At 49.1% G+C, this 26,225-nt stretch overlaps 1 protein-coding gene across 6 annotated transcripts in view; it reads left to right on the top strand.

Annotated features, from left to right (window-relative positions):
* The window catches only part of NUMA1 (nuclear mitotic apparatus protein 1), a 503,280-nt gene that overhangs the window by 246,333 nt on the left and 230,722 nt on the right, over positions 1–26,225 (top strand). For all 6 annotated transcript variants that reach the window (XM_029602025.1, XM_029602029.1, XM_029602028.1 and 3 more), the window contains exon 12: positions 22,176–22,316. In XM_029602025.1, the coding sequence (XP_029457885.1) occupies positions 22,176–22,316 (141 nt within the window). The remainder of the gene's footprint in view (positions 1–22,175; positions 22,317–26,225) is intronic.

Genomic DNA, 26,225 nt, shown 5'->3' with positions numbered 1-26,225 from the left:
CATTATGTATGAGCTAAATCAGAGTTTTATATATATGCTCATCCTAATTTTCCATACATGGTTATAAGCTAGCGTGTTAGCTTTACCCATACCAATGATATCACTCTATTGATCTGGTATTGATTGGAAAATGGCAAAAATCATCTCAAAATGATCTAGATTATACTCCCATCCAGTGATTGGAAGCTCACAGAAGTCCAGTGTTTTTTCTAATCTTTTTCCTACATCGAGTGATAACATAAAACAAAGGTATTCTTTTAATCGCTACTACAGTACATCTTTGCCAGTTTCTGGGGGTGGAAACTCATAAGAACATAAGACTTGCCATACTGGGTCAGCCCAAAGGTCCATCAACCCCAGTATCCTGTTTCCAATGGTGGCCAATCCAAGTCACAAGTACCTGGCAGGATCCCTAGGGGATAGACAGATTCCAAGCTGCTTATCTCAAGAATAAGCAGTGGATTTCTGCAACTGTACCTTAATGGTTAATGGAGTTTTCCTCCAGGAACTCGTCCAAACATTTATTATATGCAGCTACACTAATAGCTTTCACCACATCCTCTGTCAAAAATTCCAGAGCTTAATTATGTGTTGACTAAAAAAAATATTTTCTCTTATTAGTTTTAAATGTATTACCCAGTAACTTCATTGTGTGTGTCCCGTCCCCCCCCACACACTCATCCTCCAACTCCCATAATGAAAGGAGTCTGTCTCATAGCTCAACCATCTATCAACAGTTACTCCTTCCCTCTGCTCTTTTTCCATATGTTCAAGGCTGACCCGGAGCCTGGGATTTTGCCCAGTCAGAAGCAACAATGACTGTGTCTTCTTGCAAGCTTTCTGCAGAGAACAGGCAAAAGAGCCACATATCATGTATTTTCTTGCAATAACAAAGAACCAATTTCTGTAGCTCTTGAGGGGGTGGCAGCCCGAAATAATGTTTAGGGAAATAGTTGCATTTCTTTACACAGCCATCTTAGACAAGACACACTGCAAATGAGATTCACAGTGCTCATGAACCTGCCATCCATTTACTGAGGACTTTTGCTATGATGACTTGCTGGAGTAAGGTGGTAAGGGACTAAAAACTGCAGAGAAAGGAAGGTGAAAGGAATCCTGCTTGACATTGGAGGAAGGATTGAGGTTTATAGCCTTAAATAATCCATGTTCCATTTGTGTTGGAAGAAGGTACCAGTTGAATAATTGGATTCCTCTGCATCCAGTCAGACCTGTCCTAATGAACAAGTTCCCTGTACGTACCTGGATCAGTCCAGACCGTGGGTTATGTCCCCATTCCAGCAGATGGAGTCAGCCAAAGCTTTGAGGGGGCGTCACCATAAGTACTACTACCCCCTCTGCAGGAGTTCAGTATCTTCTGACTCCAGCAGATGCGAGTAGGGGAATCTGGGCTTGTTCCCGATTACCTGTAACCATTGTTCCCTTGTTTGGGTTTTTCTTCTCTGTCTATTATAGTTAGTTGTTTTGGATCAAGTTTGTTCTTTAAAAAAAAAAAAAAAAAAAAAAGTTAATTGATTTAATTTGAGAGGCGGGACTTCCTTTTGGTGCTGTTTCTCTGTCTCTCTCTCTCCTTTCCCGGCGACTAGGCTGTTGTTGTTCACCGGGGTAAGTTGTATTGGTTTTTGCTGTATTTTTCTTTTGCAGCTTATTTGGACGCGGCGGCCGGTGGAACCGGCCTCCCAGCGTTTTCTCCCTCTCCCGCGGCCATCTTGCCGGCTCCTCGTGGGCTGCAGCAGGGAGCAGGGAGCTCTTCTCCGGCGGGTTGTGAGGCCAGGAAGGCCCCCCCGCGGCCTCGTGGGCTGCAGCAAGGAGCAGGGAGCTCCTCTTTGGCGGGTTGTGAGGCCAGGAAGGCCCCCCCGCGGCCTCGTGGGCTGCAGCAGGGAGCAGGGAGCTCTTCTCCGGCGGGTTGTGAGGCCAGGAAGGCCCCCCCGCGGTGCCGTTTTTTTCAGCCGGCGGGCAGTGCAGGCCGATCGGGCCCCCCCGCTCCGGCGTTTCTCCTCTCGGCCCCCCCGAGGCTTTCGCACCGGCGTTTCTCCTTTCGGCCCCCCCCGAGGCTTTCTGATTTTTTTTTTTGCCTGCCGGCTCCGTTTTCGCTAGCGCTCCCGATGCCGCGGCCGTTGCGTTGTTCGGCCTGCGGCGAACCGGGATCGCGCATTTCGCGCGAAGGGATCTGCGCTCGGGACCTTCCCGGGGGGGAAGGCATGTCGCGGTCCCGGGACGATTTTTCCTTTTTGCAGGCTTGCCCGGGCGGTGCGGGCCGGCCCCTCCCCCATTCTTGGCGGGAACGGCGGCCATATTGCATTCCCTGCGCCCTGAGGGGACTCAGGCAGCGCAGGAGGACAGGGATTCCCCCAAGGGTTCCCCCCCGAGCTTGTTGCCGGAACCGGATCTGGTGGACACGGGTTCCACGGGGTCCCCCCCCACCGGGGCCCCCTCGGGTAGGCCGGGGTTTTTCCCCGGAATTTATACTGCTGAGGCACACTGCATATCTACAGGGCCTGGTCGCCCCCGCGGGTCCGCCCCCCGCTAGGGTCCCTCGGCCCTCGTCTCCCCCTCAGGCCCCCCCCGTCCCGGCGGGAGTGGGGGCCTCCCGCCCGCAGCCGGCTTCCCGTGGGAGTCGGAGGCGGGGGGCCGGGCCCAGCGTCCTGGATTGGGCGCAAGGGGACTCCTCGGCAGAGTGGGACGACCCGCGCACGCTGCGTCTCTTCCAGCGGGAAGAGCTGGAGGAGCTTATCCCGGATCCACCAGCTCCCGTAGCGCCCGCTGTCGTCACTTCGGCTAAGAAAGGTGACCCGGTGCTGGCAGCCCTTCGTCCGAGGGCTCGGGCGTTCCCCATCCACGAGTCGTCCCTGCAGCTCCTCCCCAGGGAATGGGACGCTCCCGAGGCTTTCCTCAAGGTCAGTTGTGCTGTGGAAAAGCTGTATCCGCTGACGGAGGATTTTCTGGATCTCATCAAGGTTCTGGATCTCATCAAGGTACCGAAAATGGACTCCGCGGTGTCGGCAGTCACGAAGAGGACGACCATACCCGTCACGGGTGGCGCAGCCTTACGGGATATGCAGGATCGCAAGCTGGAAGTTTTCCTCGAGGTCTCCGCGCTGGGGATGCGGGCGGTGATGTGCAGCTCGCTAGCGTAGGGGGCGAGCCTCCTCTGGGTGCAACACCTTCTCACCTCTCAGGTTCTGCCGGCCGGAGAGGCCGCCCAGGCGGATCGGCTGGAAGCTGCGGTGGCGTAGGGGGCTGATGCCTCCTACGACCTGTGTCTCGGTAGCGGCGGATACGTCCTCCAAGTCGAGCCTGGGGTCCCTGCCTTTCAGGGGTAAGTTCCTGTTCGGGGAGGACTTGGACCAGCTCATCAAGTCCCTGGGGGACAACGCGGTCTATCGTCTGCCGAAGGACAGGTACCGGCCCTCCAGGGCGTTCTCGTCTTCACGAACCAGGGCCAGGGCGCAACGGCGCTGCAGGAATTACAGGCCGGCGGCCCCCAGGCCCTCCGCCACCAGGTCACAGCCCTGGTCGCGCTCCTTTCGCGGGCGCAGGCCCGCGCGTCCCGCCTCCGGATCAGGGCAGCCCTCTCCTAAGTCCTCCCAATGATGTTCGGCTCGCCCACTCCATCGTCCCCAGGATTGGAGGGCGGCTGTACGAGGAGTGGGCGTGGATCACTTCGGACCAGTGGGTCCTGGATACCATAGAACACGGCTACGCGTTGGAATTTGTCCGCGCCCCGCAGGGAAGGTTCATCTTCTCCCCTCCAAGCGAAGGGCTGTGCAGTCGACACTGGGCCGTCTTCGGGAGATAGGAGCCATTGTGCCCGTGCCCCCCGGAGAGGTGGGCTTGGGGCCATTATTCCATCTCCTTCGTGGTTCCAAAGAAGGACGGCTCCCACAGATCCATCCTGGACTTGACGGAAGTCAACAAATCCCTCGGGGTGGTCCGATTCCGGATGCGGCAGTGCATCGAGGGGAGTTCCTGGCCTCCTTGGGCCTGACGGAGGCCTACCTTCCTATCCCCATCCGTCGGGAGCATCATCGGCTTCCCCGGTTCAAGATTCTGGACCAACACTTCCATTTTGTAGCGCTCCCGTTCGGATTGGAGACGGCACCGCGCACCTTCACCAAGATACCATGGAGGTCGTGGCGGCCGCCCTTCGGAAGGAGGGTATTCTGGTTCATCCTTACCTGGACGATTGGCTCATTCGAGCGAAATCTTTCACACTTGGTCAGGCGGCGGTGTCCAGGGTAATACAGTTCCTGCAGTCCCTGGGATGGGTAGTGAACTTCTCCAAGAGTTCCCTCGTACCCCCACAGCGCTTGGATTTTTTGGGGGTGACTTTCGACTCTCGTCTGAGCGCGGTCTTTCTACGACGGGACACGGCGCTTGCCTTGCGGGAACACATACAGCGGTTCTCTGCGTTACCAGTTCCCAACCCATGGGACTACCTGCAGCTCCTGGGGGTGATGGGCTCCACCGTCGACATGGTCCCGTGGGCGTTCGCTCACCTCCGGCCCCTCCAAAGGGCGCTTCTATCCCGCTGGAAACCTCTCTCGCAGGACTAACAGGTGCTCCTTCCCCCTTCTACAGGTGGCCAGGAACAGCTTCAGCTGGTGGATGGATCCGGAGAATCTGGCTCGCGGCGTGTCCCTCGATCTCCCACATTGGGTGGTGGTCACCACCGATGCCAGTCTCGTAGGCTGGGGGGGCGGTCTGCGAACGCAGCTCTGCGCAGGGGACGTGGTCCGCGGAGGAGACGAAGGGGTCCATCAATCGTCTGGAGACCAGGGCGGCCAGACTAGCTGTGCGCCACTTCCTACCACTCCTACGGAATCGGGAGGTTCGGGTCCTATCGGACAACGCGACCATGGTGGCCTATATCAACCGGCAGGGCGGCACTCGCAGTCCACAGGTCGCGCTCGAAGCAGCCATGCTGATGCAGTGGGCGGAACGACATCTGGTCCGTATGGCGGCCTCGCGCATTGCGGGCGTGGACAACGTCCAGGCGGATTTCCTCAGTCGCCAGCGCCTGGACCCCGGGGAATGGTCCCTCGCCGATGCAGCTGCTTGTTCGCCGGTGGGGAACTCCCCACATGGATCTCATGGCGCCCGCGCACAACGCAAAGGCTCCCCGTTTCTTCAGTCGTCGAAGAGAGCGAGGAGCAGAGGGTGTGGATGCTCCGGTGCTCCCGTGGCCAGACCATCTTCTTCTCTATGCGTTCCCGCCATGGCCTCTGGTGGGAAGACTACTTCGCAGATTAGAAGCTCATCGGGGACTCGTGATCTTCGTCGCACCAGAATGGCCACGGAGACCCTGGTTTGCGGACCTTCTCCAACTGGTGATCGACGGTCCCATCCGCCTGGGACATCTCCCTCGCCTCCTGCATCAGGGCCCGGTATTTTTCGACCAAGCAGAACTCTTCTGTCTTGCGGCCTGGCTCTTGAGAGGCAACGTCTCCGCCGCCAAGGTTACCAGGAGGCGGTAGTGTCAACGCTCTTGCGTTCCAAGAAGACTTCGACGTCGGCGACCTACGTTCGGGTCTGGAAGGTTTTCGAATTGTGGTGCATCGACCGGAACACGAGACCCGCAAAGGCTTCGGTTTCTACAAGCGGGGGTAGACAAGGGGCTCACCTATAATTCACTGCGAGTTCAGGTGGCCGCCCTTGGGTTGCTCCTGCGCGACGGGGGCTCTCTGCTTCAGCACCCGGATATTATGCGTTCCCTCAAGGGTGTCAAGCATTTGCGACCTCCGGTCCGGGAACCTTGTCCCGCTTGGAGTCTTAACCGCGTGCTCCGCTCTGTCGGAACCTCCATTCGAACCATTACGCAATGCGACGATTAAGGACCTCACTCTCAAGACAGTGTTTCTGGTGGCCATTTGCTACGCTCGACGCATCTCGGAACTGCAGGCCCTGTCGTGTAGAGAACCCTATCTCCGCTTCTCTGACTCCGGAGTTTCGCTCCGCACTGTTCCCTCCTTCCTTCCGAAGGTGGTGTCTGCGTTCCATGTGAATCAGACGGTGGAACTGCCGTCTCTCTCGTCGTCTGAACCAAGGGCTCTCCGACTTCTGGATGCCAAGCGCACTCTGTGTATCTATCTGGAGGCTACGAATGAGTTCCGGACTTCCGACCATCTCTTCGTACTTTGGTCCGGTCCTCGGAAGGGTTCCCAGGCCTCGAAGACGACCGTGGCCCGCTGGCTGAAAGCCAGGGGCGGGGCGGACTCCCCCGCCCGGCATCGTGGCGCATTCTACGCGTTCGCAGGCGGCTTCCTGGGCGGAGACTCGTTCGGTCTCCCCACAGGAAATCTGTCGTGCGGCCACCTGGAAGTCGCTACATACGTTCTCGAGACACTATCGTCTACACCTCGCCTCTTCTGTCTCTGGGCACTTTGGCGAGCAGGTTCTCCAAGCAGGCCTCGCAGGACCCCACCCGGTTTAGGGAAGCTTGGGTACATCCCACGGTCTGGACTGATCCAGGTACGTACAGGGAAAAGAAAATTATTATTTACCTGCTAATTTTCGTTCCTGTAGTACCATGGATCAGTCCAGACGCCCACCGCTCTTGGGTTGCAATCCTGCTCAGCTGCCTTCTATGGGGCGATGGTGATCATTCCTGTTTTTCACGATTTCTCAGTTCTCACTGTATTTCGCAGTCCCTTTTGGGGTTGACACGCTGTTTTCATGTCCTCCTACCCGTTGGTGGGAGGGTTACAGTTCATTCTTTGGTTGTGCGGCTGTTTGTTGCCGTTCTCTTTAACCTTGATCCAATACGGGGGTTTGTTTGTTTACTCGGGCTTTGATATACTCGATACTGAACTCCTGCAGAGGGGGTAGTAGTACTTATGGTGACGCCCCCTCAAAGCTTTGGCTGACTCCATCTGCTGGAATGGGGACATAACCCACGGTCTGGACTGATCCATGGTACTACAGGAACGAAAATTAGCAGGTAAATAATAATTTTCTTTTATACATGCACACTAACCAGCAGATGGAGACAGAGCAGCAGGCTTGCTGATGTCACTTCTTAAGTACATCCATGCTACCACCAGCCTGCCAATATTCTTTGTCTCCAACATATGGAAGATTACCATGCTGTGCTGTAGTAGCATCTCATGCTGTGGACTATTGCCTGACAGGCTGAACAGGAAACCTTGGCATAGGCTCCTGAGGTGAAAGATTATTCTCCCTCTTTGTTGAACCATAGTTCTAGATTAGCAGAGGATTTCTTGGAGCTCTGGGGGTGAAATCTGAGGTTCCCTCCCTCCGTGGATTACAGCAGAAACCAGGGGGCCCAACCAGTTTACATTTGTACTTGGTTCCTCCGTTCTCTCCCCCACCATGGGCCCTTTTGAAAAGAAAGAGAAAAAAATGGGGCTCGGAAGCTTTGCTTCAACTGACAGTTTATAAAAAAAGAAAAAAAAAAAAGGGGGGGGGGGGGAGAAACCAAAGGCAGAAGAGGACTGAGAGAATCTTGAGGAAGCAATGGTCATTTGAAGCTCTGGTGGATTCAGGCAGCCATTTTGGTGGAGGAGTCAAGGTGAGTTCTTATACTTCTCTCCTGACCGCGGCGCAGAGTTAGCGTGGCAGCGTGAAATGGCTATTGCTGAGTATGGGAAAGAAGGTCTGCTCTGCAGTGCTGGGGAGAGCGCAAAAACAGCTCCCTGAGGATTCAGTTGTCATGGGCCTGTTTAGCGGTCACGGGGATCAAGTTGCAGAGTTCTTGGCGAGGCCCGTATCAGGTTAGCCCACTAGGGGCTTGTGCATTTTTGTGGAAATGACAATGTTATGCCTTCAGGCAGCTGACAGCTGGTCAGGGAGCACACCAATGTCCTGAATTCTTCTCACCGGACAAGCAGGATGGTAGTCCTCACATATGGGTGACATCATCAGGATGGAGCCCAATCACGGAACACTTTTGTCAAAGTTTCTAGAACTTTGACTGGCACCTACTGGGCATGCCCAACATGGCACCAACCCTGCATCCAGCAGGGGTCCCCCTTCACTCTTCTTTTTTCCACGGAGCAGTAGCCACACGGGTTAAGGAGCTCTCTAGAGATTCCTGACAGGAATTTTCCTCACGGAACTTCTTTCAAAATTTTCAAAAAATTCTACCCCATAGGGGTCCCCCTATCGATATCCATACTCTGCGGTCGAAAGGTAATGTTTTATCCTCATTTGCGGTCAATTCCTGTCGAGTTTTCCCTTCGGGGCCTACTGGCCATCGACCGCACCGCGGCTAAATTTTTGTCTGAGCAATGGCTTCGGATTTTCATCGGTGCCCCAACTGACCTCAATGTCCATCACAGACCCGCATAGGGTTTGTGTATTGTATTTGGGGTCCGACCATGACATGAAAACTTGCACCAAATGTGCCCAAATGACGCCAAAGGGGCTGTAAGGCCCACTCAGAGAAGATGGAGTTTCTTTTTCAGTGAAAACCCCCGAGTCCATCAACCGCTTTGACTTCGTCTGAGCCGGGGCCATCGACTTCTCAACAGCGGCGAGACACTGGTTCGGCCTGACCGGCATCAACTACTCCAGAGGTGTAGACTTCTTCCTCATCGCCTCAGGAGAAGGACCGAGGAGAACATCGTGAAAAGCGTCAACACTGTCATCGGAAGGCTTAGTCCGCTGATCCAGGCAAGCCCTTGGCATCGGCGTCGATAGAGCCACCGATGAAGAAATCCCATCCAGAGAAGGCCCCATCCTCCTCTGCGACTGGGTCACTGAGGCGTTCCCCACCTTCATTGGTGCCGGTACTGCGACTCCACTTTTACTGGTGGACCCTCCGGCTACGCCAGTGTTGCCTCCCACTCCGGAGCCGGGGTTCCACATCCCAAGCTTCCGTGAGGAATTGGATCAGATGATCCAAGAGGCCATCGGTAAGACACTTCAGGGCTTCCAGCCTCCATCGGCAACGATGCCAGCCCAGTCACCGACCCGATTCCCACGGCGCTTGCACTGCTGCTTGGCAGGCTGGATGCGTTGATCGGTACTCTTCCACTGCTGGAACTGAGGACACCGGTATGTCCATTGCCTTCCATGCCGATACCTTTGTCATCAGAGGATGAAGAAACACAGATATCCATACCACCATCTGGGATCTTACCACAGACTCATCCATCAATGTCGCCGGTTCCATCGGTGCTTATAATTTCGTCGATGCCGTCAGTGCCTCCATAGATGCCGTCGGTGCCTAGGCCTGGTCCTTCAGGAATAGCACCATTCCTCCCCTCTGGAGATCCTATGGGAACTGGTGATCAGCCTTATGATCCTTGGACTGATCATTCCTCCCAGGATACAGATGATCTGCCTTCAGAGCCCTCTCCCCCTGATGAGAGAAGACATTCTCCTCCAGAGGATCTGTCTTTCTTTAATTTCCTCAAAGAAATGTCTGAGACTATTCCATTTCAGCTTCAGACAGAAGAGGACTCAAGGCACAAGATGCTGGAAGTTCTTCAGTTTCTTGATGCTCCTAAAGAAATCATTTCTATTCCTATTCATGAAATCCTCATTGATCTACTGAAGAGAAATTGGGAACACCCAGGTAAGGTACCACCTGTCAACCATAAGACAGATGCCACCTATCTTGTGCAGGCAGCTCCTGGGTTTCAAAGATCACAACTGGATCATCACTCTGTGGTTGTAGAATCAGCCCAGAAAAAGGCACGACGTTCCAAACCTCACTCCTCCAGGGAAGGAACAGTAATCCCTCGCTGCATTTGGCAGATGGGTCTTCCATGGATCAATGCTTATATCTCGCATTGCTTCCTACCAGTTATACATGACCCAGTATAACAGAGACTTTTTTAAGAAGTTCAGGATTTCTCTGAATGTTTACCTGAGCAACTCCAGGATCAACTTCATGCTCTGGCTCAAAAAGGTCTGGTTGCTGGCAAGCATGAGGTCTGCGCTGCGTATGACATCTTTGACACTGCTTCCAGGGTGTCTGCAGCGGGGATTAGTGCAAGAAGATGGGCCTGGCTGATGTCCTCCGACTTAAGACCAGAGGTACAGGACAGGTTGGCTGACTTACCCTGTGCTGGTGATAACCTCTTCGGGGACAAAATTCAGGAGACTGTGGGGCAGCTAAAAGACTACCATGAAATGCTGCGTCAACTTTCTTCAGTGCCTACTGATTTCTCATCCACATCCAAGAGGACTTTCAGGCAAGACTCTAAGCGGCTGGCTTACAAGCCAAGAAGATACTATCCTCCTGCTTCTCGAGGTCGCCCCTCCAGACCTTACCAGAAAGGTCAGTCCAGACAATTCCGGCCTCAGAAAACACAGCCAGCCCTTCAGCTGAGACCGGCATCAGGATTTTGACTCCTCCCCGGAGAACATAAGCCAACCTCCTCTATCATCAGTACCCGTTGGCGGTCGGTTGTGCTACTTCACCAGCATATGGCACACGATCAGCACAGATCAGTGGGTACTTGCTGCGGTGTCTCACGGTTACCACCTCAACTTCCTCACTGTACCAGCGGACTCCCCACCTCGGCTGACGTGGGGGTTGTCCGACCACTCTCCCCTTCTTGAACAGGAGGATTCCACCCTCCTCGAATCCCGGGCAATAGAGCCAGTGCCCCTTTCCCAACAGGGACAGGGGTTCTATTCCCGGTATTTCCTCATACCAAAAAAGTCATGTGGCGTTCTTCCAATTCTGGACCTCCGTGCCTTAAACAAATATCTGCAAAGGGAAAAGTTCAAGATGGTAACCTTGGGCTCTCTACTACCTCTTCTGCAAAGAGGAGATTGGTTTTGCTCTCTGGATCTCTAGGATGCATACACGCATATCTCGATCACTCCATCTCATCGCAAATTCCTGCGATTCCTGGTCAGCCCACTACACTTCCAGTACAGAGGGCTGCCATTCGGCCTGGCATCTGCTCCGCGAGTCTTTACCAAGTGCCTTGTAGTTGTAGCAGCCTACCTCAGGAGTCAAGGTGTCCATGTCTTCCCTTATCTCGATGACTGGTTGATAAGGGCTCCGACTCAGCAAGCCACATTGGTGTCCTTGTGTCTTCACACCTTGGTCTCCCTAGGGTTTCTAATCAACTATCCCAAATCCAAGGTAGTTCCATCTCAAACCCTATCCTTTATAGGGGCCGACCTGAACACTGTACATGCAAAAGCCTTTCTCCCTCAGGATCGAGCTTTCACCCTTGCCTCCCTGGCGCATCTCCTGCAGACTCTAGCATCCTCCACTGCTAGTCACTTCTTCATACTGCTGGGTCACATGGCATCCTCGGTGCATGTCACTTCGATGGCCTGCCTAGCCATGAGAGTAATGCAGTGGACCCTAAAATCCCAGTGGATTCAAGCTTGTCAGCCAATGTCCAGCATTGTCCACGTTACCAAGCAGCTCCACCTGTCGCTGGCCTGGTGGATGCAACACACCATTCTACTTCAAGGCCTTCCATTTCAGGCTCCAGAACCTCAAATTATCTTGACAACAGATGCCTCCAACCTAGGGTGGGGTGCTCATGTCTGCGACCTGCAGACTCAGGGAACCTGGTCTCCAGAGGAAGCCAAACACCAGATAAATTTCCTGAAGCTTTGGGTGATCAGAGATGCCCTATTAGATATGATTCTAATAGCCCCTCACCGGCCATGCTAGGTGTGGTTAACAATCCTCCAGGACTTATCAGTACGCCGGCACATTCCTCTGGGGAAGGATCCGCTTCTGATAACTCAGAACGACGGGTACCTGCGCTACCCCAACCTCCAGGCCCTGTCCCTGACTGCCTGGATGTTGAAAGGTTAATACTCCAACCTCTTAACCTTTCAGAGTCTGTGTCCCGAGACCTGGTAGCTTCACAAAAGCCTTCCACGAGAAGGTCTTATCATTCTAAATGGAAGAGGTTTACGGTCTGGTGCACTTCCATGTCCATAGACCCCTTCACTTGTTCCACTGCGAAGTTTCTGGACTATCTCTGGTACCTGTCAGAGACAGGCCTCAAAACTTCCTCCATGAGGGTGCATGTTAGTGCGGTAGCTGCGTTCCACAGGGGCGTAGGTGATGTCTCTATTTCGACACAAACCTTAGTAGCATGTTTCATGAGAGGCGTGCTCCATCTAAAACCTCCACTGCGCCCTCCGGCCCCTGCTTGGGATCTTAAAGTGGTTTTGGGGTGGCTCATGAAACCTCCGTTTGAGCCTCTCCACTCCTGTGATCTCCTTTATCTCGCATGGAAAGTAGTTGTCCTTCTCGCTATCACGTCCGATCGCAGAGTTAGTGTATCGCAGGCATTAGTTACCTACCCGCCTTACACTAAATTCTGCGTGACAGGGTAGTGCTCCGCACTCACCCTAGATTTTTACCAAAGGTAGTATTGGAATTTCATATTAATCAATCCATAATACCACCTACTTTCTTTCCCAGGCCCCATTCAAACCCAGGAGAACATGCTCTGCATTCCTTGGACTGTAAACGTGCTCTAGCCTTCTATCTGGAGCACACTTCAGCCCATAGGAAGATCACCCAATTGTTTTGTTTCTTTCGATACCATCAAATTGGGGAATCCTGTGGGAAAACAGACCTTCTCCTCCTGGTTGGCGGACTGTATCTCCTTTGCTACCAGCAAGCAGGCATTCTGCTGCAAGACCGTGTGAAGGCACACTCTGTCAGGGCCATGGCGACATCAGTAGCGCACCTCCGTTCGGTGCCGCTAGCTGACATTTGTAAAGCTGCTACCTGGAGTTCTCTCCATACCTTACATAAAGCAATATATGGCACGAATTCGGAATGGCTGAATGCCTCCTTACGTATCCATGTCCCATCACGAAATTTGAGGTCTCTTGGGCAGGCTTTGTTGACCATTCCATCACCCAAACTGGCCCACCTTAGTTCAGTGAGAGAGAGGTCCTTATCTTTAGCAGGGCCAAAAATGTGGAATTCCTTACCCGCTGAGATTCGGACAGAGGAGGACATTAACAGCTTTAGGAAGCAGATAAAAACCTGGCTATTCGAACAGGCTTTCAGCCTGAATAGTTGATCCTGTTCATTATAATAGTACAGAGACACTAGGGGAGGAGGGAGATGAGAGGTGAAGAGGGAAGGAGCGGAGATGGGTGGGTGGGGGGGAGGAGGGTAGATGGATGGGTGGAGGGAAGGGGGTACCTGGGAAGATGTGGCAGAATTGTTGGGATTTGGAAGAGCTTAGTTTAATGTATTTTTAGTCAGCTAGCCTTTGGTTTTTTTTTTTTTTTTTTTCCAAAATATTTTATTAGGTAAAACAGTTCTACACTGCACAGAAACAGAATATATGCATATATTGAAAAATACTTCAAACCAGGTAGAACATACTGGTAAAGCAGTAACTCCACAAAGTATAATATTTTGTTTAGATTTACCCCCTATCCCTCTCCTCTCTCCCCCCCTCCCAATACCCACCCCGCATTGCCGCATGGGGACACATCCACAAATGGTACATATACAGCAACAAATAACCTACACTGCATGATCTGGTCCATATACGTGAACTGGCATAGAACACAGCAGAAAGGTATGGAGCATGGAGTCCACCCACCAAGGTATCCTATATTCTGTGTCGTTGAGATTCCTAAGGTCCGTCTTTAGAAGCACCGTGATCCATCAACGGAAACAGCCGCTGAATAGCGGCAGGTAAAGTATCGTAGTAAACTGTCCATATGTCCCGAAAAAAGCCTTGTTTCCTGCGTGAAAAGGTCCGATAAAGCGATCCATATTCCATCTGATATAGGGTGGACATTTGTGCATTCCATACAGCGTAGTCAGGAGGACTAGACTCCGCCCACTTCAGCAAAATACATTTCTTAGCTATCAGGCAAACTTTGGAAAAAAAAAGAATGTTATCATGATTCAACGAGGACTCACCTGAATCCACATTTAATACACAAAAAGTCATTGACCAAGAAATCTGAGTAGCGAACATGTCAGACATCTTTGTGCGAATTTGCTCCCAAAAAGCCTGAATACTTGTGCATTCCCACAGAGCGTGTATGAATGTAGCTTTCCCTACGGAACACTTAGTACACACCTTGGAGCCCACAAGGCCCATATGAAACGCTACCAATGGGGGAAAGACGGCCTGATGAAAAATACGCATTTGCAGTTCTCTTAAATAAACATTATTCGTTATTTTTGATATAGACAAATACCCCTCTTGTAGCATAAGCTCGTCCAGCTCTTCCACACAAACAGCGCCCCATTTGCGTAACAATTGTGAGAAGGTGGAGTAGGAAGTTATGTTCTGACAATATTTATAGAGCATGGAAAGAGACCCCTGCCTCCCCGCGTACATCTTTAGGAGAAGAGTATAGGAAGGGGTCTCCAATGGCCCTTGGGTCAATCGTAAAAGCTGATTCACAAATGCTCGTAACTGGGCATACCCCAAAAATTGGGCAGAGGTGAACCCCAACTGTGTCTGTAACGCCTCAAAAGATTTGAGAGTTCCCGATCCGGGCTCTAACACGTTCCCCAATACCACCTGCGCTATACTCTCCCGCTGCCTATGGAATAAAGACTCAAATGGGGGTGCCAAGGGGTTCTGTATCAGCGGATAGTGCAAAGAAATCTGAAAAGGCAGTTGCAGCCGAGTCCTCAAGTCTTTCCACGTTCGGAGCATTGTAAACACCAAATGAGCCCTAACCCCCCATCGGGAGAGCTCCCTTAATGGTAAATGTAATACCAAGGCAGGATGTAGGGGATGACAGATATCCACCACTAAGTCATAATTTGTGTATTCACATGTGCCATGTAGCCAATCCCCCAAAATACGTAACTGCGCCGCCCAAGCATACAGGCGGAAGTCCGGTAAATTAAAACCCCCCCCTCGCTCTAGGTGCAATAAGCGTGTTGTAGGATATCCTGGCTTTTTTCCCCCACCATATAAAGCGGGTAAAAGTGCGTTGAAGACATTTTAAATCCTTGTTCGCAAGGTACATAGGGATCATAAGCAACAAATATATTAATTTAGGCGCAATAATCATTTTTATGACAGCAATTCTTCCCTGCATAGATAAAGGTAAATGCATCCAGGCTTCTAATTGCTTCCCAAGCTTAGCCAGTAAAGGCGGTACATTGACCTGATACCATTGCCTAGGGTCCCTGTGAATTTGAACTCCTAAATATTTAATTCTATCCCCCGCCCATCGTACTGGGAAGTCCCTCCAGGTATGTTCTAGTCCGCCCCCAATGTCCAAAGCCTCCGTTTTATCAAGATTAAGTTTAAAACCAGAGACAACCTGGTAGGCTTTAAATAACCGAACTGCTCGCGGGAGCGATTCACGTGCATGGGATAGCAATAATAACAAATCATCCGCAAAAAGCAGTGTTTTATGCACATGATTCCCCACCTGGATACCTGATATTAGCCCATCAGATCTTAGTGCAATCGCCATAGGTTCTACAGACATAATAAACAGAAGAGGAGACAGGGGGCATCCCTGTCTCGTACCTCTACAAAGCGGGAAGGGTTCCGATAATGATCCGTTAACCATAATGCGGGCCGTAGGATTAGTGTATAGTAAAGTGACATATTGAAAAAAAACACCTTGAAACCCAAATTTTCTCAGAGTCTGCCTCAGAAACTCCCATTCCACCCTGTCGAATGCTTTCTCAGCATCACATGCCACCAACAAAGGGTCTGAGAGCCCTTGATGAATGCTGTGTTCCAAAGCGCACAACACTCTGTGAATGTTAACTGTGGCTCTCCTGCCTTTCACAAACCCTACTTGATCCTTATCTATGAGAAATGGCATAATATCTTTAAGGCGAGTGGCTAGAATCTTGGCGTAAAGTTTTATATCTAAGTTTAATAGAGAAATCGGTCTGTAGGACCCGGTAAGTAAAGGATCCCGTCCAGCCTTGGGCAAAACTACTATGTTAGCGGACCTCATCGTCTCCGGCATTGTCCCAGTATCCTTCATAGTAACAAAAACTAGGGCCAGAGGGTCTGTCAAATCCTCCCCCAGAGACTTATAAAACAAAGAATCGAAGCCGTCCGGCCCAGGTGCCTTGTGGGATGGTAGCGAATGAATAGCTTCCAAAACCTCAGACGGCTCTATATCTCTGTTGAGTAAAGTCAGCTGCGCCTCTGAAAGAGTTGGGCAGCTAATCTGTTCTAGAAATTTAGAAATACACTCTGAATCAGGAGTCTCTGACGTGTATAAATGCTTATAATATTGAGAAAAAATATTTGCTATGTCTCGAGAGTCCGTGTGTATGTGTCCCGTGGTATCCCGAATCGCAGGAATGAACTTACTGGGATCTTGACTTTTGAGAAGGTTGGCTAGCATCTTTCCTGCTTTATTCGCATGATGAAACATACGAAATCTATATTGATGAAAAGAGGCGGTAGCCCTATCGTGAAGTATATCATTTAAAGCAGCCTGGGTGGCCTTATACTCTGCCAGATGTAAATCCAGGGTGGATCCTATCAGAGTCTTTTTTAAATCCTCTAAGTGTCTGGTAAGACGGAGAACTTCAGCATTCTGCCTCTTTTTCTTATAACTCACATAGCTAATTATATGGCCGCGCATTACAACTTTAGCGGTTTCCCAAAACAGGATAGGCTGTTGTATATGTTGAGCATTGTCCGTGACAAATTCGGACCACTTTTTTCTCAAAAAAATGGGAAAAGCACGATCTGTGGACAAAAACCCTGGCATCCTCCATTGAGAGCCCCTATCAGTTGGTATAACCTCTAGGTGAGCAATCACTGGGCAATGGTCTGAGATTACTAACTCCATTATTTTGGCCTGAGACAACTTCTGAAACAAAACCTCAGAGACCAACAAATAGTCAATTCGAGACCATGTGGAATGTGCCCTGGCCAAGTGCGTAAAGTCATGGTTCCCTGGTTTGAGGACTCGCCAAAGATCCAGGAGCTTCAGTTGTTTACATAAAAACATCGGGCCTTTGTTGTCACCCATCGGATGATCCATCCTCGAGGGCTGTCTATCTAATGCAGGGTCAACCACACAATTCAGGTCCCCCCCTAAAATGATAGGACGTGAGGCATGTGCCGAAATCTGTGATACCAACTCTACAAAGAAGAGGTGGTCATAGTGATTCGGAGCATACACTGAAACAAGAGTCACTTCAAGCCCCATAAGGGTTCCCAATACAATAACATATCTGCCATTAGGATCCCCTATCTGTCTCTGAACCTTAAAATCAAAAGTTCTATGCAATAATATAGCTACACCACGGCTTTTGGAAGAACCCGCAGCTGAAAATATTTGCGTAAACCCCTTTTTGGTCAGCTTGCGAGCTTCCACCTGTGATAAATGTGTTTCCTGCAGGAAAACTAATTTGGCCTCAAGTTTATTCAGATGCGCTAGAACCTTTTCCCGCTTAACAGGCGTACCAAGCCCCGCCACATTCCACGAAACTATCCTTCCCGCCATAGGTACAGATAGATACATCCATGGCAGGATGGCAAACCCTGACTCGAGAAGGTCGCTTCCCTTTGGATACCCTGTGAGGTAACATTCCCCAACCATATATGTAGGATCTGAAAAGCCCCCAACAAACATACATAACCGATGTTTCCCCAACCCCACACACAGCAATGCATTCCCCCCCTTCCCCACCACCCCTCCCCCTCCACCTCCCCCCAACTACTATCCCCACCCCCTCCCAACCCCTGTAATAATGAGAATGACATCCCGGTCAGGGATTCGGAGTCAACGATCAGACGTGTCCCGCCGACCCATCTGAGAAAAAAATTATCTTAATCTGAAAATACATAGCCACACGAACAGGATAGCTATAACAACCACAAGACCAATATAAAAAATGATCAATTAAAACATAAAACATAACCTTCGCGTGCAGCTATCAACTGCTCCAGGCCAGACATACCATTGTCAGTTTCAAAACAAAAATGGTCCAGTTTGAAATATCCCAAACAATTTGTCCCACTGCTCACAATAGCTGGAGAAGATCCTCGGGAACCGTGGCTTTGCCCCGGTGGAAAATAGATGTCCCAGAAAAAATACGTCACCACACAGACTCGGGCTTCACTGCCCACTCTTTCATCTTAAACAATGTCCATATTCCATTGACCACAAAAAAGTCACTCTGTAGAAGAAGTCGTTGCTTGTGGAATTTGATGAATAAAAGCTTGGGCCGCCGCGGTATCCTCAAAGATTTTCTGGACCCCTTGATGCCACACTTTCAACTTGGCTGGGTACATAAGCATGAACCTCACTTTCTTCTTGACCAACTCGGAGCACAAGGGGGTGTAGGCCTTCCGCAGTCCAGATACGTGTGCCGAAAAGTCTTGAAAGACTAGTATCTTATGATTTTCAAAGTTCAGGTCTCGTTCCTTGCGGAAGTGCTGCAAAATGGTCATTTTATTGACATAGTGAAGAAATTTAGCGATGATCACACGCGGCCGGTTCTGTGCTCCATCTACATTCTTTGGGCCCAACCGGTGAGCACGTTCCATCAAACCACCCGCTGTGGTAGTTAATGTGGGAATCAGAGCCAACAGCCAGGTTTCCAACTTGCGCATAATCTCCCCGTCTGCAATAGATTCTGGGAAGCCAACGAATCTAAGGTTGTTGCGGCGCGCCCTGTTTTCAAGCTCATCGAGCTTTTCTCCCTGTTGTTTGCCGCTTTTCTCCAGTGCTTGAATTTTGCGTTCGAGGGCTCCTACGTCGTCTTCCAACAAGGTAGTGCGGCCCTCAACTCGTTCCACTCGCCCTTCGATCTCACCCAACGAGGACCGCACTTCGGCGATCTGTTCTGCAATCTGATGCAGCCGCGCGTCCAAGGCAAGCACTACGGCCTGAGAAATTCTGTCCTCCAAAGATTCCTCCGTTGCAGTGTCGCTGGTTTCCGGAGAGACCGGCGCCATTTTAGTCTCAACGGGCTTTGCTTTTTCCTTCTCCTTTCGCTGCAATTTGGTCGCCATCGCGTTCGAATCCAGAGATGATAATAAACCGCTGGGATGAAGGTACCACAATACCGCGAAAACAGGTAAAATCAATGAAAATTCAGGGTATCCTTCGGGTGAAATACGATGGGAGGGCAGGAACCCGGTCAGCACACGTCTAGCCGGATTCACCACATCACGTGACTCCCCTAGCCTTTGGTTTTAATGTATTTTAGTCATGTATTATGTTTAATGATTTGTTTTTAGTATATATGTGTTTGAAGGTTGCTACTGCAATTTCAATCAATGTAAACCGCCTTGAAATGAATTTGAAAGCCGGTATATAAGGTTGAATAAATAAATAAATAAATACCTTCACAGCCCATTATTGCTTAGATGAGGCTGGCAGACAGGATTCCATCTTTGGCCAGTCTATTCTACGCAACTTGTTTTCAGCTTAACTTCCCAATATCCTTCCACCGACCCGTTCAGGATGCCCTCCTAACCAAATATCCACCCCTGTTGTGCCTGTTGCACGTCTTTGGGTGCATTTGGTGCATTGCTCTGACATCCTCAGCTCGGTACTCACCCATATGTGAGGACTACCATTGTGCTTGTCCTGTGAGAATGCAAGTGTTGCTTACCTGATGTAACAGGTGTTCTCACAGGACAGCAGGATGTTAGTCCTCACGAAACCCACCCGATACCCCGCGGAGTTGGGTTCGCTTGCAACTTATTTTATTTTTCGCATGTACTTTTTGCTATAAACGAGAGTGAAGGGGGACCCCTGCTGGTTGCAGGGTTGGTGCCATGCTGTGCATGCCCAGTAGGTGCCAGTCAAAGGTCTAGAAACTTTGACAAAAGTGTTCCGTGATTGGGCTCCATCCTATGATGTCACCCATATGTGAGGACTAACATCCTGCTGTCCTGTGAGAACACCTATTACAGGTAAGCAACTCTGCTTTCCAGGGGAAGGATACAGGATAACTGCAATACTAGGCATCCTCTTCTCGCCAGAACCCATAGTGTAATGGCCAGCAATCTCCTGGCAAGGGAGAGGGGCCTGAGGTCATGATCATGGTTTTGCTTCTTGTTCAGCCGGTTCCCATTTTTCCAATTGCAGGACCGGTAGCCATATTGAAGCCACGAGAAAGGGAGAGTTGAGGTCTCTCTCTCTCTCTGAGCCCTGCAGAATATGTACAGATTAACTATTAAAAAAAAAAGGAAAAGAATGGTGAGCCATTCAAGGTCTCAGTTCTTGCCAACAAAATTGGCTGTTGTCCCATTGTGGAGCAATCTTGGCCTGTTCGGGGGGGGGGGGGGGGGTACGGACAGATAAGGAGTCCTTCTCCCTCTCTCTCCCTCTCCCCATCAGTCCTGCAGGGTGAAGTTTGGCAATCCTGTGATGGGTGGCTTTATTGTTTGAGGAATTGTCCCTTCCTCAATAGTGGCTCTCCTTGGCAGGAGTTTGTACCCTAAAGTCCCATGTGGCTTGTGCAAGTTTTCGCTGGGACAGAGTTAATTCCGATGTGTGCACTGGGTTTTCCCCTCTGCCTTGGAAGTTCCTAAGGGAGAGCGTAGGAAAGTTGGTGCAAGGAGAGAGTCCCCTCCAGATGGAAGGATGCTTCCCCTTTGTGCATCTTTTCTCTGAGAGAGGTTATTTTCTGCGCCTTTAATTTGTCCAGCATTTCGAACAGAGCCTACTGAAAAAAAAACAAACCAGAAGAGGAGGCTTTGTTTCTCTGTGGGGCGTTTGTGGTCAGGCCCCTGATATGTGTGCATGAGTTTGGGCAAACCGTGAGGGATCTTCAATCTTGTATACCTATACTGGAGGGTTCCTGTGTATGCCCTTTCAACCCTTAGTGACCAGCTTATAAGAACTGACCAAGCATTCATCTACCCTCCCCCTGTTTCCTGTCTGTTATATTCCTATATAAATAGCAATAATATTCAGAGAGGGTAATCATGGCTAAAAAGTGGTCATATTTTATCTTAGCTATAAGATTATTTTATTATTGCCAGAAGAAATATATTATTACAATAGAGCACAACATAAAATAAAAATGGTAATAAAGAGCACATTTAATAGAATGCTAAGCTAAGCTATGTACAAAACGGTGTCAAATTACTTCCCGAAGAAAATCAGCTCTAGGAAGCGATCACTGCAGGCAGAGTCTCTAGGCAAATTATCAGGCCGATACAGAAAAACACATGGGAGAGCTGGCAGCGCCCGCTCTCCCGGCGCACGCAATTCAGGAGGGTGGCCTATGCAAATTAGGGCCCGTGGTAAAAGCGGCGGCTGTCGGTGGGTTTGACGGCGGATGCTCAATTTTTCCGGCATCGGTTCTCAAACCTACTGACAGCCATGGGTTCAGAAAACAGACGCCAGCATAATTGAGCGTCCGTCTTCCGACCTGCGGGCTGCTGGCCGATTTTTAATTTTTAATTTATTTTTTTTTTACTTTTGGGGCCTCTGACAATATCGCTATGATATTAAGTCGGAGGGTCTACAGAAAAGCATTTTTTTCTGCTTTTCTGTGCACTTCCCTGGCGCCGGCAGAAAGTAATGCCAGCCCATGGGCAGGCGTTAATTTCTGAAAGTAAAATGTGCGGCTTGGCTGCACATTTTACTTTCTGTATCGTGCGGGAATACCTAATAGGGCCATCAGCATGCATTTGCATGTTGCGGGCGCTATTAGTTTCGGGGGGGGGGGGGGGGGGGGATGCGTGTTTTCGACGCGGCATCACCCCTTACTGAATAAGGGGTAAAGCTAGCGCATCGAACATGCGCATCCAAACTTGGGCTAAGAGTGCGCTCCACCGGCCTGTAAGTAACTGCTTGGGAATAGGAATTGGGGAAACCAGGGCTGGGAAGTGCTTCAGGTTACCAGCCATGTTTTCAGTTTGCATGGCCAGTCTGCACTTAATTTCCTGTCCTTTGTCTCCAACCTTAATACTCTGGTCCTGACATTCAGCCCTTCTCACATTACAGTTCCTTCATGCCACTATCACTGGTCTTGCCGCCTTATGTATCAAATAAATGAACATATACTGGGTCCTCACTGTATGCATATCCAGCTGAGCCTGGGGTCACCAGCAGAGGTTTGGAAAGCCTTTAAGTAGCTTGATTTCAATGTAATATGTAAGTGGGGGTTCCATGTCCTATAGCTGTAAAGCCACAAGGAATGGTCAGACGCAGAGCGATTCTGTTTGGGTGAAAGGTGCTATATAGAATTGCACATTTTGTGTTATAATTCATCATTTGTTGATATTTCGCATGTTTCAATTGGTCAGGTGCGGGATTTCTTCTCTCGTTTGATGGAGTCCCAGAAGGCTTTGGATGAGATTTCTAATGATCAAGAGAGAAAGCTGAAGGAGTGGCAAGAAAAGGAAATGCAGCTGGAGCGAGACCTCCATGCTACCCAAGGTGAAAAGGTAAGAAAGGAAGAGAAGGGCATCAGGAATCTGCTTCACACTTCTCAAGTGTTGAACAAGATTATTAATTGAATTAGCTGCCTATCTACTGTTGCTTTCAGAAGCAGCTGTGACATACATTAAAATACCCTTGAATCTGAGACGACATCTATACGGCTATTTAAAAATAAATTTGGTGTGATCTTTGCTGCTTATGCCACTGATGATTATCAGTGTATAATGACCAAATTCAGTAGTGGGTGTCCAGAACGTGCAAAAACTGTGCAACAGAAGATAGTTGATGATGCTGTTCAGGGAAAGTGAAGGCAGTGCCTGTTGACGGAGGCAAAGCTGTAATTTAGTGTATCCTCCTTCTGCTGTGATTGCAGCTTGTGCCGAGATCCCTACACTCACTCAGTAGTGATGATTGTAGAGTAATATGTGTTCCCTGTACAATGAGCATTTTTTTACTTTAACCAATGGCTTAACACCAACAGGAGGGCTGAGGCCAAGTTTGAAACAGAAGATACCAAATACAAGCATGAGTGATGTGCAGCTATTAATCGTGGAGTCTTCTTACTTGATCTTTCAGACATTGTCTGCTGCGTGAACTGAGATATCTCTAACCACCATGGATATGCAGGGTGAAAATGTTAATTCTTTTAATTTTTGTTTCTATTCTTCAAGGACAAACAGGATGGTAGTCCTCACACATGGGTGGCATCAGATGGAGCCCTGACATGGAAAACTGATGTCAGAGTTTCTAGAACCTTCATTTGCCATACTGAGCATTCCCTATACCATGCTTCCACGAGGCGTCTCTCATCAGTCTCTTTCCGTGGAGCTGCAGAATCGCAGTTGGTGACCTGCTCTTGGCTTTTTCAGCCTTTTTTGAAAAACTTTTTCTTTAGCTTTTTTTGTAGCTTTTTTTGCTGCATTTGATACTGGGTCCCTCTGTCTAATCTCGTATTGTCCTTGGTTTTCGTCTATTATCGGTAAGTTTCCTTTCGCGGTAGATTCCCTCACAGGGGTGATGCTCAAGAACATAAGATATGCCATACTGGGTCACACCAAGAGCCCATCAAGTGGCCAATCCAAGTCACAAGTACCTGACAAGTACCCAAACATTATATAAATCGCAAGCTACTAATGCTTATTAATTACCGTAATAGCAGTTTATGGATTTATTCTCTAGGAACTTTATCCAAACCTTTTTGAAACCCAGTTACACTAACTGCCTTAACTACATCCTCTGGCAATGAATTCCAGAGCTGAACTATGTGCTGAGTGAGAGAGAATTTTTTTCAATTTGTTTTAAATGAGCTACTGGCTAACTTCATGGAGTGCCCCCTGGACCTGCTATTATCTGAGAGAGTAATAACTGATTTACATTAACTTGTTCAAGTCCTTTCATGATTTTGTAGACTTGTATCATATCCCCCCTCAGTCGTCTGTTCTCCAAACTAAACAGCCCTAACTTCTTTAGCCTTTCCTCATATGGCAGCCGTTCCATGCCCCTTATCATTTTGGTAGTAGTCCTTTGCACTTTCTCCAGTGCTGCTATATCCTTTTTGAAATGCAGTGACCAGAACTGCACACAGTATTCAAGGTGTGGACTCAACATGGCGTGATAGAGGCATTATTTCTTTATTTAAAACTTTTTTTTTATACCGTCATTCATTTTCATATCACATCGGTTTACAATTAACGGGGTAAAATAGAACAAGATTTAGAAGGAGAAAATACAAGTTACATGTAACAGGGAGATGAAGGAACAAGTTTGGGCGGAGTAGAGGAAAAGCAGGGTCCAGTGGACTTAAGCAATACAATTAAATAAGAGATTGGAGTAAGCGAAACTATATACAATTATGTATAACCAATATAAATAGCTTAGGTTTCTAGGATATTCTCTGTTTTATTTGCAATTCCCTTTTTAATAATTCCTAACATTCTGTTTGCTTTTTTGATCGCCACAGTACACTGGACCAGTGATTTCAATGTATTATCCACTAAGATGCTTAGAACTCTTTGGTGGTAACTCCTAAGATAGAACCTAACATTGTGTAACTACAGCAAGGGTGTTTTCTCCCTATATGCATCACTTCGCACTTGTCCATGTTAAATTTCATCTGGCATTTGGAAGCCCAATCTTCCAGTCTCACAAAGTTCTCCTGCAATTCATCACAAACCACTTGAGATTTAACTACTCTACATAATTTTGTCTCAGCCACAAATGTGATCACCTTATTCGTTGTACCCCTTTCCAGATTGTTTATAAATATATTAAAAAGCACCAGTCCAAGTACAGATCCCTGAGGTACTCCATTGTTTACCTTTTTCCACTTTGGAAACTGACCCTTGTATCCTACTCTCTGTTTCCTGTCTTTTAACCAACTTGAAATCCACAAAAGGACATCTCTTCCTATCCCATGACTCTTTTTAGTTTTGTTAGAAGCCTCTCATGTGGGACTTGGTCGAATGCCTTCTGAAAATCCAAATACACCACATCTACCGGTTCACCTTTGTTCACATGTTTGTTCACCCCTTCAAAAAAATGTAGGAGATTTGTGAGGCAAGACTTCCCTTGGGTAAATCCATGCTGGCTGAGTCCCATCAAATCATGTCTATCTAAATGTTTTCTGATTTTATTCTTTATAACAGTTCCATGATTTTTCCCAGCACTAAAGTCAGGCTCAAGGGTTTATAATTTCCCGGAGCACCCCTGGATATAGTTGCGATGGAGAAGGTACAGAGAAGGGCGACCAAAATGATAAAGGGGATGGGACAGCTCCCCTATGAGGAAAGACTAAAGAAGTTAGGACTGTTCAGCGTGGAGAAGAGACGGCTGAGGGGGGATATGATAGAAGTGTTGAAAATCATGAGAGGTCTAGAACTGGTACATGTGAATTGGTTATTTACTCTTTCGGATAATAGGACTAGTGGGCACTCCATGAAGTTAGCATGTAGCACATTTAAAATTAATTAGAGAGAGTTCTTTTTCACTCATCGCACAATTAAACTCTGGAATTTGTTGCCAGGGGATGTGGTTAGTGCAGTTAGTGTAGCTGGTTTTAAAAAAGGTTTGGATAAGTTCTTGGAGAAGTCCATTACCTGCTATTAACTAAGTTGGCTTAGAAAATAGCCACTGCTATTACTAGCATCAGTAGCATGGGATAGACTTAGTTTTTGGGTACTTGCCAGGTTTTTATGGCCTGGATTGGCCACTGTTGGAAACAGGATGCTGGGCTTGATGGACCCTTGGTCTGACTCAGTATGGCATGTTCTTATGGATCCCTTTTTAAATATCGGGGTTACATCGGCTATCTTCAATCTTCAGGTACATCTTCCAATCTTCAGGAATTGATGCCCACTGGCCATTGATGCCCACCACTATCTATTTTGACTTTGTGGCCCTTTTATTTCGTCCTGTCATGGCTGTGTCTGGCTTCTGGTGATGCCCTCTGTTCCTGAGAACTATGTTCATTACAGACCCTCGCAAAACGTGTTCTCTGCCTGGAGGCATTGCATGACGTCCGGGGTTCCTTCCAGTGCATACAGATGACCACGAAGGGATGTAGTCTTCAGCTCAACAAGACCGAACTATCGGCATCGAAGGATCTCTGAACTGCACCAGTGGACACCACACCATGTACATTGACCGACCACCAGTGCTGTCGGCAGATAGGGGCTCCGGAGACCGACCTCCATCGAGCTCCTCCAGGCTGAGGATGTCTGGTTCCTGTACATACCCAGATCAGTCCAGACAAGTGGGTTTATTCAGCCCTACCAGCAGATGGAGACAGAGGACAAAACCTTGGGACACTGCTACATAACAAGAGTGCCACCCTCAGTCCCACAGTATTTCTCTGCCTCCAGCAGATGGTAGAGGTGTAAACCTGCAGTCCTGACTGATCTGGAATTGTGGAAATT

The sequence above is a fragment of the Rhinatrema bivittatum genome, chromosome 5 (assembly GCF_901001135.1).
Source record: "Rhinatrema bivittatum chromosome 5, aRhiBiv1.1, whole genome shotgun sequence".
Taxonomy (NCBI): domain Eukaryota; kingdom Metazoa; phylum Chordata; class Amphibia; order Gymnophiona; family Rhinatrematidae; genus Rhinatrema; species Rhinatrema bivittatum.
The sequence above is the reverse complement of the archived record's forward strand: the minus strand, read 5'-3'. Positions and strand labels throughout refer to the sequence as shown.